The sequence below is a fragment of the Cupressus sempervirens genome, chromosome 9, assembly GCF_028749045.1.
Source record: "Cupressus sempervirens isolate cs-2001-9-10 chromosome 9, ASM2874904v1, whole genome shotgun sequence".
Taxonomy (NCBI): domain Eukaryota; kingdom Viridiplantae; phylum Streptophyta; class Pinopsida; order Cupressales; family Cupressaceae; genus Cupressus; species Cupressus sempervirens.
Window position 1 is genome coordinate 296234030 of NC_143126.1, and position 18022 is coordinate 296252051.

The 18022-nt window shown below is 31.9% G+C and overlaps 1 protein-coding gene across 5 annotated transcripts in view; it reads right to left on the reverse strand.

Moving 5' to 3' along the window:
• Positions 1-1723: 1723 nt before the first annotated feature.
• LOC149538574 (uncharacterized) overlaps positions 1724-18022 on the reverse strand; it is a 198696-nt gene continuing 182397 nt past the window's right edge. For 2 of the 5 annotated variants that reach the window (XM_089799882.1, XM_089799881.1), the window contains exons 7-9: positions 2387-2455; positions 2182-2227; positions 1724-2061 (exon numbers count right to left, since the gene is read on the reverse strand). In XM_089799882.1, the coding sequence (XP_089656008.1) occupies positions 1997-2061; positions 2182-2227; positions 2387-2455 (180 nt within the window). In that variant the 3' untranslated portion in view covers positions 1724-1996. Of the gene's footprint in view, positions 2062-2181; positions 2228-2373; positions 2467-4019; positions 4223-4391; positions 4534-18022 lie in introns of those variants that run through there. The other 3 variants (XR_016356076.1, XM_089799883.1, XM_089799884.1) reach the window with 3 other exon arrangements.

Genomic DNA, 18022 nt, shown 5'->3' on the forward strand with positions numbered 1-18022 from the left:
AATGAGTAGAACCAAGTACATAGATCCAAATGTACCAATAAGTATGAGATATTTGTGTTATGAACAATTCATGTACATAACCAAGAAACATTTGTCTCATTACCAACATCAACAATTTACTAAATACATCAAAATTCCAAAACCTATCAGCGAATTGATATTGCCAAAGTGTAGCTATGGAGGTTCTGACATCAATGCCAACACTTGAAAACCAAGTCTAACATTTAGATGGTTGTAATTCATAATATGATGTAGCACATAACCAATTCCTTGATGGCTTGTCCAAGTTGAATTTATCACCCAATTGTTTGCCTTGAGATTATCTTCAAACTTACTTAGTTTATATATTGGCCCATATTTTGTGGGTAATCGTGTAGTTGTGTTAGATTTATATTTTTTTGGCATTATGCTCCTTAGAGTAATTTTCATCTTTAGACTTTTCTAGATGTTAGCATTGTTTGTTCTCTAAGGTCTATTTTCTCTTCTAGTCTATTGATATTGTGTGCACATGTGCATGAGTTTTGAAGTCAATCATTCTTGATGACCAAATAAATTACAAATATAGCTATAAATATTGAAGATTCATATATTAAATTATAGGTGTATGTGTGTACACACGTGTATACATATACATAGAAGGAGATATGGGTATATATATTTATACATATACACATGACACACATATATGTGTCTATATATTTATACACGCACGTGTGTGTGTCTACATATAGATAATGTTTGAAAGTTTGAATATAATTAAAATATTCAAGTTTTACATAAATTTAAGAAATCATAGAAAGCCAAGGCTTGGATGCATCATTAATTTTGTTCATATAACAATTAAAAATAAAATCATCACATATCAATGGAACACTTATATAGATGAGGAATTACATGCCTCTAGTTACATTTTTTAGATATATACATTTTAAACATGATGAATGTAATGTCCCCTCCTAATCAGTTTACAAAATCATATTTAGTAAATGATTTCTTCCATTTTACATTTGATAAATACGAAACAAGTATAAATTCCTTTCCAAAATCGTATTTATTAAATGATTTCCTCCATTTTGCATGTAATAAATACAAAACATGTATAAATATTTTTACAACCATGGGAGGCTTGGTATTTAGCATTAATACTAATAAGGGAAATAAATAAAAGACAAAGGAACGAATCTACGTGGAAATGGGAAGACGGCACTCGGCCAGTTATACACTTTGGCAGGGAATAAACCGACGAAAGAATCGACGGATGGGGGAGCAAATTTTGCAGACTGAAAATGCGGATGCTAACCGTGAGTCACCTGTGAGCGGTTACTAGTACAGAACAATTTAACGGCGTTCAGAACCATTCCATATTTATATTTAAACTGTAAAGAATTTAAGCTAAGTCGGGTTATGAAAGTTCACAGCGATTCTGGAGGTCCGGGATGAGCTACCGTGAAGCCATTGCGGAAGATGAATGAGTCAAATGGTTAGATGAACCCTAATCTTAGATATGAAACTAAGTCCAATCCAGACATTTGTAGTTTTTTATACGACAATGGCTAGAATTTGTTTGCTGTGCTTACCAATAGCTGTAGACCTCTTTTGAAGATTAAACCTTTATGCATAAAATAAACTGCCACATAGCTTTCTTACGAGCACAAGTCCCTTTCTACCACCATGAAGCATTGAGTCAGGTGAAAAAGAAGGGCATAAATTTGAGTCCTTACTATATTAAAACAGACAAACATGTAAATTTTAATTATAGAATTGACATGCTACGAGCCACACTCAATTTTCTTTTGCATCTTGATCGCATGAGCATTTGACATTATATCAACTTAAAACTGCAGATGCACTCTGCCACACTTTAGCTTTTCCAAATGACAGATTGACATGTTTAGAAATCACATGAACCAATTCAACAAAATTGGGTAATTTGATATTCCTAAAATGTGACTCATGGAAATGAAAAAAATATCAGCAAAACACAGGAGTGAATTAATTAACTTTTTAATCCTTGGGATGATGGTCGAATAGTTATAAGTGGATCGCCATATCCTACCGCCTCTGCAAAAGAAAATTAATTGTCATTGATAAATTTCTTTCTTATCTATTTTTTAAGTATAAAACAAAAACACATGGAAGATTATTGTCTGAATACAACTGTGAATCCTGGATGAACTTTACCGTCATCTGTCTTCAATATCCTTATGACCTCCCCAGCTACTTTACTCTGCCAAATATATTATCATACAGCTCAGAAATAATAAATTATAATAAATTGTCCTTGGGATTCTATAAATGGATGAAAATCACTAAATTTTCTAGATTTCTCAGAATGATTAATTAAGAGGCAAAAAATATTTATAATTTATGTACCAAAAAAATGCACCTCAATTGGTGTCTGATTACCAAGCTGTTCAACGTAGCTAACCACTTGCCCAGCTTCGACGGTTTGTCCCTGCCAAAAATCTTTCAATCCTCTCTAAAATTAAAATCCTAATACAAACATGCGGAAGCTAGGACAGGTAAATTAATTCTGGCAACCAGAACTGGTAAACTAATTTCAAAACATAATTTTCATGTTAAAACACATGGTGCAGTCTTTATGGCAAACATATAAAACAGCACCCAAGCTTGTAAATATTAAATTCAAGTTGGTGCCATCAAACAGGTGAGAAGTTCAGGTTTATTTGTTACTAGAAATACAAAACAAAGCCATTTGCTTTTAGAAACCAAGGGCGACTAATGCAAAACTGATGCCATACATGCATGAAGGACTAGGAAGTAATTGTGCAACCCATGAAACTCAAAGTCACAAGGAAATTTATTCTGTATCTAATAATCAGTATCAGTTCCAAATATGACTGATTTTTGACAGTATGGATATGGATGGAAAGAAACAAATTAAATTTTAATAAAATTAATAATTAATAATTAATGATCATTACAAATTAGATTATAAACATATTTATAATACAACTTCAGTTTAATTTAAATTCGAATATTATCAACAATTCAAGTTCAGCTAAATTATTAACAAATTTACAGTATAACACTGGAGCTCGGGTACGTCGGGATGCTGGTATTGCTGGGACAGGGAGACAAAGGGCCTCAATTTTGGAACAGCAGGGGGACGACAGCAGAGGGGTGGGAGGGTGGGTGGTGTTGTATATTATACATATGGAACTTGAAAATTGAAATACTAGTTAAGAAATGATGTTTCAGTATAACATACCAAATCTTGAACATAGCAAAATTGCAACACGAACTAGAACCATTGAACATTCAACATAGTAACATAATACATATCCATTTGGGCCAGCCATCATATTGTGGTTGCTTTAATATAAAAAACATGGTACATATCCAACAGTAACATTCAAAAATCAAAACTCAAATAGAAATTAAAATACCCTTTTAGGTGGGGGTGTGGTTGTGGAATGGCAGAGGTGGGGGTACTTGGGTACTTCAAGTATCTATTGCGGGGATGGGTACTCAAAGGTGTTTTTTTTGGGGTGGGGGGGGGGGTTGTGAGTCCCCAGGTTTCACTGTAAATTTAAAACTGAACCTACAATAATTATTTTGATACATGAAATATCCTAAACTATATCTTATAAACATGTAAGTTCACTAAAATATACATAAAATTTTAAATCTTAATCCTCTCTTTTTTGTTGTTGTTGTGATCAGGTAAGTCAAAAAGGGGGCTCCTATCCCACCAATTAAGTACACAAAATAAAATTGCAGTCTTACTACATCAAGGAAGCACCAAGATACAGTTAAAATACTTAAAAAATATTTTACATATATCGACGGATACAGACATGAATAAGTGAAACAGAAAGAGCAATACACAAGGAGACAGATTTTTACGTTGAAAACCCAGTGTGGACCAAGCTGAGAACTATCTCACTACATAAAAACTAGTTAACTTGCACATGAAGGTCTATAGCCTCAGAAAAAGAAATAATAGACTTGCATAATAGTGAAAATCACTTCTTCAGGGCAAAGATACAACATACTTGATTACAATGAATCGTGATTGTTGCATTGAAGAAAAGCACATCCTTTGAAATACTGGTTATTCTTTACCATTCTAAACATCTAGCACTGACTTCTTCATTGCTCATTTGCACTTCTGAATCTTTTTCACTTACATCACACACCTCACACACCCTTATACAACCTCTTTCCATCCTCCAAATGATAATGTCCTATACGTTGTCTGTAACACATAATAGCATTAATTAGGTTGGCCTAATTAGATGTAATGTGTAGAACATAATCAGTCAACCCAGAATACTTTCTCCAATGCAATGCAGAAAGGAAACAAAATCTGTGAAGCATATATAACATCATGTTGGAACACTCTCCTATAAAACCCAAATAATCACCTTCAACTCTGAATGCAACCGCATGGACCAAAACTACTTAAGTCAGCCCCAAAAGATAAAACTGATAATGCGAGCCAACTAAACATACTCAAAATATGATGCGGAACTCCACAGCAACTACAAATGCACACCATAGCATCTCCTGACACCAACAAAATTATATCAGAGAACTGCAACACCAAATCTACACAAGGCAAAGGAATGCAAAGCATTCATGCAAACAAGTACACTCTCTTTGCATGACCAGCACTTGGACCATCACCAAATCTATTGTGGAAAAAATAAGAGTAGGAAACCTGAGATGTAACAGTCTTTTACATCCACTTAACATAATATTACAATTGCAAGATAATATGAATCAATGCCACACAATGCAGATCAAAACACTACACTCTATCTAATAGTCTTCGCCAAAAAAATCATAATTAGCTAATTCTACTATGGACAAATGAAACTTCTTCAAAGCATCAGAATAGAACTGAAACATCTAAATATGACATCTACGCTCATCACCATCAATCTCCATACATCAATGTCAACATATATACAGTCTCCTAATATACCAAAACTTTGGTACCTACAGGAACAAAACCAAATGTGTACCTCCAAACCTTAGTTGATGTTAATGACAAGTTTGACATCTATGACCACACTTACTCATATTTGCAACAATCTCCCCCTTTGTCATGTTGTTTTATGATGATTGCTTGTAGGTGTAATAGCACTGCCTGGTACAATATGTGTTTTTCAAATGCAACATCCTCTTATATTTATATGAGAGTGAGCGAAGAATAGGCATGTCCCATGACCCTTCATGGGACATGTCTGTTCATTAACATAATCACAATCTTATATATACTAAATATATATATCTTTGCTACAATTTATTCGAGAGAAGCTACAAAACATCAATAGTTCCTCTTAGCTAGCGAGGATAAACACATGACCATATATTACCTCAATGTAATATAAGAATATCTTTGATCAGAATATATTCAACATTTTGATTTCACATTTGATATCTTGAGTATTGGCCTTCCAAAATATCAACATATGATATTCACCAAATACTTTGAATAATGGCTTGCAAAATATCAACACATGATATTCACCATTTTGAATTCATATGAGTATTGGCCTTCAGAATATCATTATATGATACTCACCAAATACTCAGAGTAGTGGCCTACAGAATATCAACATATGATATTCACCATGTACTCAATAAGGTTTGATATTGCATCCGATATCATGAGTATTGGCCTTTCAAAATATCAACATATGATATTCACCAAGTACTCAAAAAGGTTTGATATCACATCTAATATTATGAGTATTGGTCTTCTAGAATATCGACACCCGATATTCACCAAGTACTCAAAATTGTTTATAAGGTATGTGCACATGCATTCTCATACTGTGTACCATAAAAACATCCACCATGCAAAGTATAATCTATCATGATCTGCATCGACATCGTAGGATATCCATCATAATAAAAAGTTAAGTTATTGTAAGATCATCACCTTTCAATAACTTTTGCAAATACAAGTATGATCATTTGGAAGTTGTCACTTCGTCATGATGTACATAGGGGGTAGGCCCATTAAATCATGCAGTCATACGCATGATACCAAATGTTTACATAAAGTCAAAATTCTCTATGATTCTGATATGATCAAGATCTTCAAGGATCAACTGAAACATATCCTCTATCCACTCCTTCAGATGAATGTGTTAGACTCCCTCTAAACATCAATCTTTAAAGCTTCTTATCCAAACTTGCCTTTAACAGTGTTAGACTCCCTTTGAATCTGATATAAATCTTCCTTTTCTTGCAAGAAACATCCTCGGAAAAGATCAAGACAAATAATTCTTATAGTACATATAGAAATACAAATAAGAATGTTAGTATTTTAACTCATGCCATAACATAAATACTTAGTGATGTATAGAAGTCAACAAAATAACTATACTTTGTCTTTACCTTTTATATTCTCATAATGAATCTCTTTATGGTTGACAAACATTATGTCGGATTTATTTAATCTTTTATTACAAGTCTATTGTAATAAAAAATAATTGTATATCACATTAATTTTCAATTCCATTATATATATTTATATTTCATAAGCAACTATTTCCTATCTGCTTATATATATTCAAAATGATAAATATTACTATTCTAAATATATGATATACATTTCAAACATATCATTTTCTTATCACTACTAATTATATTTAGGAAAATTGACCTTCGCGTATCACCTTTACCTTCATTTCACATTAAAGCCTAGTTCGTGGTGGCTCACCTTCCCACGTGTTGTGCTAGGTAAGAATTTTTATGGTGACTTATATGTTACCTGACTTGCCTTTGATTATCGAGTCACCAATTTGCACAAATTACATATACCATTGCTTTTAATATCTATCTTCCACCCTCTGTGATTTGGTATTGTTTATTATTTATATCTCCCTTTCTTATTTGTCTGTCTACGTATTCATAGTTTGGATCCAATGTGTCCCCCATGATTTAATATGATGTTTCTTAATTGTTGTTTCAATGGTAATGTTTAATGCCGATAGGCATTCTACAATGGCAGAATGGGTGGAGGGGGAAGGTGTGAGTGTGTTAATGTTAACATTTACTTTCTAAGTTAAATTTGACAATCATCTACATGTCAAAATCTTAATATTTATTATAAATACGGTATATTTTTAAACAATTATTTAATAAATATTACATAAAATATTTGCTAAAATTATAAACTTAAGAGATAAATAGTCATTTTTAAAAATAATTAAATTTAAAAAAACTTAAGAAAGTGCAAAAAAGATAAAAATTAAGAGTGCAAAAAAGAATAGAAATTAAAATATTTTTAGATGTAGTATATTAAATTTTAATCATTTTTATAATGGATATCTATCGGCATTTCTTTAGATAGATTTATTTAAGATATCTATACTAGTTATTGTCTAGTGTTGTCTTCTGCCTCTCGTCTGCTCGTTAGCAATAGGTCCGCTTGTTATTTTAATGAATAATGTATTCCTCTACCAATATCATTTATGTCCCCCAATTAGAGGTGGGTCCCTCCAAGCCAATATGACACCAAATTGCTTTCAGGGGCACAACTTGTTTTAATTTGATCTTCCATGTTTGGGATGACAAGCTTGGTGGGTCACTGTACCCAAAAGTTGCTGTCTCCTTCACGACATTGTAACTGTCTTGTTTGGGACGATCCTTATTAAGTTTGTAAGAGAAATTCATTCACTTCCAATCCAATGGCTGTATATGTCCATTTTCCAGCAGGGCACAAAAGCAACACCACTACTCAATTGGGTTTTGATTTAATGATTTAATAGAGGCTTCAATTCCTTTGAGCTTTTTAAAAGTGTCATTCCCTACCTAATGGGAGCTTCCACACTTCCTCTCCAGATGCTATATACACTCTTTCCAATACTCACGATTTCTATTATATCTAGTGTTACAGTTTACTCCTAATTGTCAAATGCAAAACTCACACAGCCTCATGCTTCACATACTCTTTCTTATACATTTCATTCAAATTACATCTGCAATTAAGCTCTGATACCATGTTGTTTTATGAGGATCACTTGCAGATGTTATAGCACTGCTTGGTACGGTATGTGTTTTTCAAATGCAACATCCTCTTATATTTATATGAGAGTAAGTAAAGAATAGACATGTCTGTTCATTAACATAATCACAATCTTATATATATATATATATTTCTTTGCTATAGTTTATTCGAGAGAAGCTAAAAAACATAAACATCTCATTGATGGCAAGACTTGTGATACCTCCACGCCAAAAATATATCTTCTATCCCTTTGACATCAAAGACCAACAATGTCTCTACATCACTGGACAAACTTAGTCTTACTTTAAGTTTTCTATATTCCTGCCCGAGTACCAAATATTGTATATATAACATTCTACAACACTTATCTGTCTTTGCAACACTCCCTACAACACTTACAAAATTTATCCCCCCATCTACAACAACTCCCCCTTAGGGCATGGACAAAATGAAAGCAATCAAAATAAAAAATTGTATTCCATCAATCTGCTAGCTATCCACATGTAATTATGTAGAATAAAATTGTCTTGCTGGAAAAAAATGAGAAATTCTCATAGATGGGGGCATAATGCCCTTGTGAATGAACTTGAGCTGAGCCCAACTGGTCTTCCAATCATTTCAGGTAAAAATCCTGCCCTGCCTCTCAACCTTCAAAAGATCCTTTGCCTTTTTAGTACTATCCAGAACCTTGACTGGCTGATCAAGCTTCTGAGAGTATTCAACAAGTTTTCCCCATGCTAGTGAGTTTCAATTGAATTACATCTCTCAGGTGACAAAATTCATTCTTTATTTTCTTCATTCTGATCATTCAGAAGATTCAACCATAAGTACAAATTTTCTCCTTAAATTCTGCCATTTCCGACTGCATCCTTTTACGGATATACTGTATTTGAATAGCTGTAAAATTTGTGACCATAATGTCTCTTGGTAGGCCATCAGTGACCAATTTGGTAAACTGCCACAACTTCATTCACAGTCTTCTCAATTTTTTTTATACCATCTTGAAGCTGGATGCATGCTATTGCACCTCTGTTCAGAAGTTCCTCTAATCTTTTCTCCTCCAAATTCTCTTCAACATTTTCCAAAACTTCAACTTCCAACTTGGAAGCATGTTCTTAAATCCTTCAAGCAACAACTGTATCTGCTTGGTACTACTCAGTGACGCATCTACTTGTACTAAAGGAAGTCCTTCACGAAGGACTTTAAATACATCATCAATGATCTCATTTCTCTGCATATGAGACCTAATGAACTACTTGTGGGTAGAATGGTGAAGGATATCATCCAAGTGAAGCTTACGCAAGGGAGTTAGCTGGATAGGGTCCACCCAATCTTGAGACATAGGCACTTGAAGTAACTTGGTGGAAACCATTGGTTCAAATTGTAACTGAAGGCAGAAGAAGTCTGATATAGAATCTCCAGGAAGTCCAGAAGTATTTCCACCAAGCTCGACATTCTTTTTTGCTTCTGTCAACTTCTCTACCCATTTCTTTTCTGGGCTCTTCTACTTCTCCATAATCTTCTGTACAGACATCTCCAGACCCTTTTTTGTTTCTTTTTTGTTTTTGGACTTGTATCACTATCTTTCTACTTATTTGTAATCCTTGTCAATGCCACCTCCTATTCACAATTGCTCCATGATTAAGTAGATATTTGGCCTTTAATTATTGTTAGGGATTTAAACATTGCAATTTTATTATTCATTTCTTTATCTAGTATTATTAGTTCCTGCCATCTGCTGTTGATTAAACATTTCATCTTTAGCCAATCAAAATGCATTGTTTTTTGTAATAATATTGTATTCTCATATTTCACAAAGTAAAAAAAGCAAGATATTTAACTTTTCAAAATTTGAAAATTACTTTTCCTCATTCTAATTGGCTAAAAACATTCAGCAATATGAGCAGGTTTCATGGACACATTTTTTCATTTTCTGAAGTTTTAGTTTGCTTTTCAACTTTTAGAAACCTTTGTATTATTCATGTAGAAAAAAGTAAACAGGATATTTTATTTTCTATGACATGATCTTGAACATTTGCATTAGCTAATAGTAATTTATTTTAAAATATTTTATTTTATTTCTTTTTTTATATGTATGAGTTGAGGTTGCTAGTATCTAAAGTGGAAATTTATGAATTTTTTATAATATTTATTGAAATATAAAATATAATCAATATATAATTTATAGATATTTTGTTTAATAAAAAATTCAATTTATTTATAATAAAATGATTAGTCAAATAACATTTATTAAACACTATCAATAATTGAAGCATTGCTTGCATTAACTAATTTCTTTTAAAAACAGAAAAAGTATAAATCATTATGAATGATAAATTTAATGACTATCCAATTTTCTTTCAAATTGTATTATAATTCAAAGTATAAAAAATAGAATCATGGATAGAAACCAATCAACATAAATATTTTTTCACTTTTCTCCTTTTTAGCAAGAACGACACAGCTTTATTATTATTAGTATTCACTCATTATATAGTAATAAATCTTGATTAAACTAACGGTAATAATAAATTATAATTTATTTATTCATTAATTTAATTTTATTATTGAATCTTATTCTAAAAGGGGACATCACACCTTGGTTGTACTACTTGAATGTAACAATCATCCCCGTGGACTAAAAAGGTGATTTCATCTTTATATTTCTAGACCAATATAATGGGGAATCTCTCTCTCTCTCTCTCTCTCTCTCACACACACACACACACACACACACACACACACACACACACATCCCGAAAAGGTTTGAGAAACATGGATCAGTTTCTGCAAATGTAATTATACTGCCATTGTTATAGATAAGTTCCAAATGCAAATCCCAAGCTCTTATAAATATAAGAGTAGGAGACATGTCTCTATGATGAATCATTATTAGTTAATATGTATTGACAATATAAATCACAATATAACATATGTATTATATATAATATAATATATAGTATAATATATATCATAGTAACGAGACTTGCCGCGTGTTGAGCAAGTCGTCCAAATCAGCGAGTCAAGTTACCTCAGCCTAGTCAAAATGACCCGTGACCTTGGCTCAGCGGGTCAACTGAGCTAACTTGCTTGACTCGATTGGGTGACTCGGTTGACTCATTTGACTCGGCTGATTTTTAGTTCTTTTCCTTTGTAGTTACGTAACCGATATATGTTATGTATGTGATCAAATTCCCTTCTATTTTATGATGTTATTGTGTCTTTAATCTTTATTCAATAATGGGTGCATGGAATTAATTTAAATCCAAAAAAATCTCTAAATTTCAAGGGTTTTATCACTTTGCCGAGTCACTACCGAGTCAGAGCTAGGTCTGAGTCTTGTTACTTTGATATATATATATATTATAATATTATATATGTAGTATAATTATAATATATATATGATATATTATATCAACATGATTAAATCAATCCGACTATAGCTATAATCTTAACACTCCCTCTTAGCTAGGAAGGATTTGTTATGGAACACATATGCTCTCAAGCATTTGGAGACATATCATCTCAATGTGATATTTACGGATATCAACATAAATCCATCAACACACATATGGATATCAACATATATTACATATGGAATTTGCTTCAATTCACTATGAGGCTAAATTTCTCAACACTCCCTCTTTAACAAAGAGAGAGTTAAAGAAATTATAATACAAGATTTGAACACCACTTTAAGTGCGGTCTAAGATAGATTTAAATTATGGTGTCTGACAAGATCCGACCCGAAGAACCATAACAAATTGATTTTCATGGTGTCCGACAAAATCCGGCCTGAAGAACCATGGTGAGTTGATTATCAAGGTGTCCAACAAAATCCAACCCGAAGAACCATGATAAGTTGGTTATCAAGGTGTTTGACAAAATCCGGCCCGAAGAGCCATGATAATACTTGCTCCAACTCATTTTGGTGTTAGGAGATAGATCAACTATTGATAAAGTTTTCACCTTACAATAGTTACCTTTTGTTCGTTATCATGACTTCCAACACTCTGGGAAAACTTAATGAAGTCAATCATGATAATAGGTCTACCATTCATAAGATACCCACCTTACAATGGTTACCTTCTATTTATACATGTCAATGAAAGATCGTCATCTTTCATTACATATCATATGTGAAATAGTAACCATCATGAACTAGGTTAGAGGGTGGTTAAAAGGCTTTCACCTCAATTCTATCTCATAGAGAAGAGTACATTACAATAAATTTTACTTAGAACTTCTCCTCAAAGAGAAGATATCATTTACAAAGGATTGCACTTCAAAATTCTCCCTCTGAACATTGATCTTGGGAAGTCAAATCCTCTAGTTACTTCCTTAGAATCTCTCTTCATCCGAGGATGCCTGTTGTAATGCCCCGCCAAGGGATCCAAAGAATTTTGCTAAGTTTGCCAAACAATTATTATTATTATTATTTTTTTTATACATGAAAGATAAAACCATTCATAACATTTGCGGAAGCAATAGCAACAATTCAAATAAAAATAAACATAACATATATACATAACAGGCTACATTCTTTAAAGATCCCTTAACGTTGTATCACATCTAAATTAACTAACATACATGAATCCATCTAGTACAACATCCACATGAATAATAATGATAAGTCCAATGTTCCTACATTACATTTCCAAATGCTCAATCATCCACTGTACATGTCATAGGGTATGAAGGCTTAAAAGAATATACATATGTGAAATAAGGTACATCATCCTATTCCAATCCATGATACATCAAAGTAGAGATAATCACATGATACATCATCATAAAAGACATATACATCTATCATAAAGATCAAACAAAATAAACTAAGTGCACGGTTCCTCCCAACCGTTAATAGCATCATTAGACCATCGTGGATCCTAGCCATCCCTCCGTGCGTAACATCCCAAAGCACCGAAGAGATCATCGGCTATAACATAGTAGGAATGTCACTACTAAAACATCTTACTAACATGCAAAGTAAAGCATAGGATACCATCGTCTAACATATGCAAATCATCAATATAAGAACATACCAGTAAATACATCCATCATAAGGTATATCATCTATCATAATTCTCCAAGGACATAATGAAGATAAATACCAACCAAGAATGCTCCAGCCACGGTGTCTCCGATGGATCTCAAATGATAAGAGTGGAAAAATACTACCACCCGACCGCGTGGAACCTAAGTGGTCCACTCCCACCGTGCTGAGGAGATAGTCTCAAGTCCCAAACAGGATATCAAAACCACAAAGCATAAATCTCTATAGTCCAGGAATCCTAAAAGTATACTAACTCAAAGGTTCCAATCACAAAACAGACATCTACTTCCCAGAGGCACAACAATGACATGTAGGAAACCTACTCTGCAAGCGGGAAAGTGTCATCGCATTTATCTCGTACAAGTTACCCTGGCAGTTAGCTAAACTCCACGGGTCCATACAGATCTCATGCGGCCACTAGTATCCTCTCATACTGACGAGGCATACTATGGAATGCAAGGTCGCAACCATGCGTTCTCACTACTCCCATCCTAGCCTGTACAAGCGCTCAAGGCATGGGCGAGAACATCAAAACAATTATCTTTTTAGGTTCATTTAATCCCCATTTAGTGTGTAAATGTTATCACTTATTAACCAAACTTACAATGAGTTACCTTGGCAGCCACTTAGGGCCCCGACCCCCATTGCAAGCCACTTCCCGACACTACAAGTAGATTACCTACCCTAATGCTCATGGAATCATATATCACCATAGTCCTGTACAAGCGACTGTAAAGAAAATCTATAAAAAGAATCATCAAATATCCATGATAAAAACATCAAATATCCATAATAAGAATCATCAAATCTCCAAGATAAGAATCATCAAATCTCCATGAGCATCCGAAAAGCATCCATAAAAAATCATGATCACAACAGTTCTCTATTGGCAACTGAAGACATCACTGATAATCATAAGTATCCATTGGTTCTCAATAACCAAAATATATCATCACATCCATTGGTTTTCAACAAGCAACCAAGAATATCTCAAAATCATACTGATCGAAGACTCCAAAATGGTTGAGTCAAACATGTCACAATATGACATCATCAAGAAATAAATCAACACTTTAGTCCCATCATGGCGACTACAAAGCAATCCAAGGATAACTGATCGATGACTCAAAAATGATTAGCTCAAGTGTCTCATACACATACATCTCAGCTTCACACATGAAGACTGATGAACAATAACAAACATTTCATAGAGCATACGATCACATAACCATGGTTGGGCTTATAAAGATCGAGACCAAATAAGATCAACATGCCATCACATCTCATAACCCCCGAGCCTCTGGTAACAACCTACGACTGGTCAACACTAGTCAACCCAAAACCCAAAACAAGAAGCATAAAGAATACACGATGCAAACACATGTTTTGGTTTTGCTATCTTACATAGTTGAATCAAGTGTAGAGGTTTCCAGTTTTCTGTTTGCAAGTATATTTTCAAGTGTCTTATGTTTCATCATTTGACTTACAAGTCAACCCATTTGTTCCCCGATAGCATTATCCTTCCATTATTAAGAATTACATTCTAAGAATAACTTATGGATAAGTATTTACTTATTGGCCTTTAATTAAATTGTTCTCTTTATTTAACTATGATCCACATTCTAATTAATTAACCTTTCAACTTTTCTAGGATCATTATTCGTTATATTATAAGAGGACCAATTATCATTCTTCGAATAAGAGATTATAACTTTATTAGAATGATCAATTAATATCGTTTCACAATCCTTGACCTTTAATCGTTCTAATAATTCTCAATTATATATTACTAAGTCTTCACCATTAAAATATCTAAAGTCGTTATTCAAGTCATCGGAATAAGACTTATCAACTTGATATTAATATTTCTACAATCTCATTAAAAGAATTATATCAATTAAATCTCTATTACATAACTTAATTATTAAGTAAATCCTATTAACTCTAGTTAATTGATTTAATTAATATTTTCACAACCAAACCATCAACCCAATGAATATTAGTTGACTAATAACTAAAGGTCAGCCACACACAAATATTCAGGTTCATAGTTCAATAATAATAATAGCTTGCTAATATTTAATGACAAGCTATATTGGGAATCTTATTAATAGATCACATTCATCATTCTGCAACAATGTTCTCATTTATATTTTAATAATAACAAGTTATAATAGATCCTCAATACCAAGTATTATTATCTCAAATAAGTTTTCCCTATGTACGTTGATTCAGTTAACTGATAATCCTCCAAATTATTAACCAATTCAATTTGATTAATATTTTTTATAGTACTTCGATCATTAACTAATCTCCTTTAGAGTAACTTTGTTCGTATTAGTTGATAACTATTTAAACTATTTATACTATTATTTATTAATAGTTTGTTAGACCCAACAAACATTAATAAATAATAAACTTATCACAACTATAAATAATCAATCTAGAGAACTATTACATAGAACTTCATTAGCTAACTCTTAATACCATTAAAGTATTCAAACGTATTAACTAATAACATAATAATTCAATCTTAATCCAATATCATTCAGAGTTTCTAAGTCTAAATCAACATAATATAAATTATCATCTTACAATTATTTAATCAATATTAAAATCAACCATTAGACTTCATTTTCTAATTGTTCTAATAATGTTTTATCTATATAAAAGTTGTTTGAAAAAGATCTCTATCACAAACTAATAAGACTCATTGTAGATTTTAACATGAATAATCTCCAAATTCTTAACATTATCATCTTCATTAAACAACTCTAAAATTGTTTAATAGTGTTCAATATACATTATAAAAAGTCCACTATATAAACTATATTAAAATCTCTTTTCTTTTAATTCATTTACTTAGATTGACTAATAATTAACTGCACTTCTTCTACTATTAACTAATCTGAATTAAATTTGATTTAATTAGATTAGATAATAGACCATATAAAACTAATGCATATTAATAAGATTCTAATAAGGGAAGATTGCAATAATATCTTTAATTCATTAAATAATCTCCACTAGATTATCTCTAATCAAATTTGTTGATAACTATTTAAACCATTATTTATTAATAGTTTATTAAACCCAACAAACATTAATAAATAATAAACTTATCAAACTATATTTCCATAAGCTCCATTAGTTATTATTTAACTAACCTTTAAGGCATATCAATAATTCAAATCGTAGCTAGGTTATAACAATGTTATAATGTAACTATGACTCCTTGCCAATATAATAATTCTTATTTAAATCTAAATCCAATATCATTAAAATTTGAGTCTCTTAATAATCATCATTAAACACTTTTATAAATTACCACCTCTTAACTATATATATTAAATAGTATTTAATATTGAAAGTCATCTATTTTTTTTTAATTCAATATCTCTATCCATCAGCTCCATCCACAACTTTCCATTAAAAATCTCCATTAATTCATTTAGAACATTTTTATTAGTCTTTAGACTAATTAAATAATTATTAAATTCTGATTATATTACTTTGATATATTATTTTTGTGAAGTTTAAGCATAAAGAACTCTTGGTTATGGAAGATGAAGAGACATCCGTTCTTGAATAAAACAGTCCCAGTGCGACGGCCATATCTCTCTAATGAACTGTTGGATCGGGCTGAAATTTAAATATGTTGGAGAGGGCCAAGTTGCGCCAATTCTGACCGAAGCGATCAAATAAATTCGATCCCGATAAAAAGTTATGAATGACTGAATTCGGATCTATCCAAGAGGCAGCGACAGGACAATTTGTGATGAATTAAGAATTTCCTGTTAAAATAATTGTTCTCTAAATTTAACCATAAAAGAGTTTGTTCATATGTATCTGAAAATATAATTGATAGAAAGATTACATCTAATCATTTGAATCTTCAATTTAGAATTTCTATTTTAATTCCAAATCTTGTCTTTCTAATTTACAATATAAATTCGAACCCAAACCCGATTAAGATCTAATTTCTTTCTCATTTGGAACTAAGGTTTTTCTATTGTTTTCTTCTCATTCAAATAAAATATCTAGATTCCAATTTCAAATAGTAGATTCAATCACAGAGAGTATTCAGACACATTAAACAGATATGATGAAGACAGGAAGAGAAAGAGTGCAAAGGAAATATGAAAATATCACGAGTGCACCTGGACACTGATGCTAATTTGCCATGCCTTAGAAGTCCATAGAAAATTCCTTCTTTCTCCATCATTCGCAATTCTTCCAAGAATCCAAGCCGATCGAATCCTCCAAGTGATTAAAGGTGCTAGAAGGAGCGTAGAAGCAAGTAGAAAATATATGAGCATATGAATCTTTTCCCATGCATGTAAGCTTTGAAGCTTCTCTTTTTGCTTGTAACTCATGGCTTCCCTTAAGCTTGTAGCTTCTATTAAACTTTTCTTTTAAGCTTTTATGAATGCTTGAATATCAAGAGCTCTCAAGAAACCTTTGGAATGCTTCTTGAAACCGCTGAAAGGTGTCACCAACTAAGCATGGGTATTTTCCAATTCTTTTTGATGAGTCATAGAATTGTAGACACCTTGTGCTTAATTGATGCACTAACCCTCGTGTTGTTGACACATGTTAATTCCCATGCAACCTTATAACTCCAATTTACTTTACTCTTTCCAATTAATTTATTTATTAAGTCTCATGCACTAACTTTAATATCTCCTCTTTTCAATCTTAATATATTTATATTTTAATCATATGAGATTTAGAATCTTTTAATAATTTAAAATATATTTTCCACTTTTAAATTTCATTTTCCAAAACTTTATTGCTAAAATATTTATTAGCTTTAATAATAATATTATTTAGTCATCTATTTAAAAATGAGCTCCAAATATATTATTATTAAAATAAATATTGTTACATTCCAAATTTAATATTATAACTTTTATCTTCCAATTTAATTATTTAATTTAATTAATTTCTCAATTAATTAAATAAAATAAATA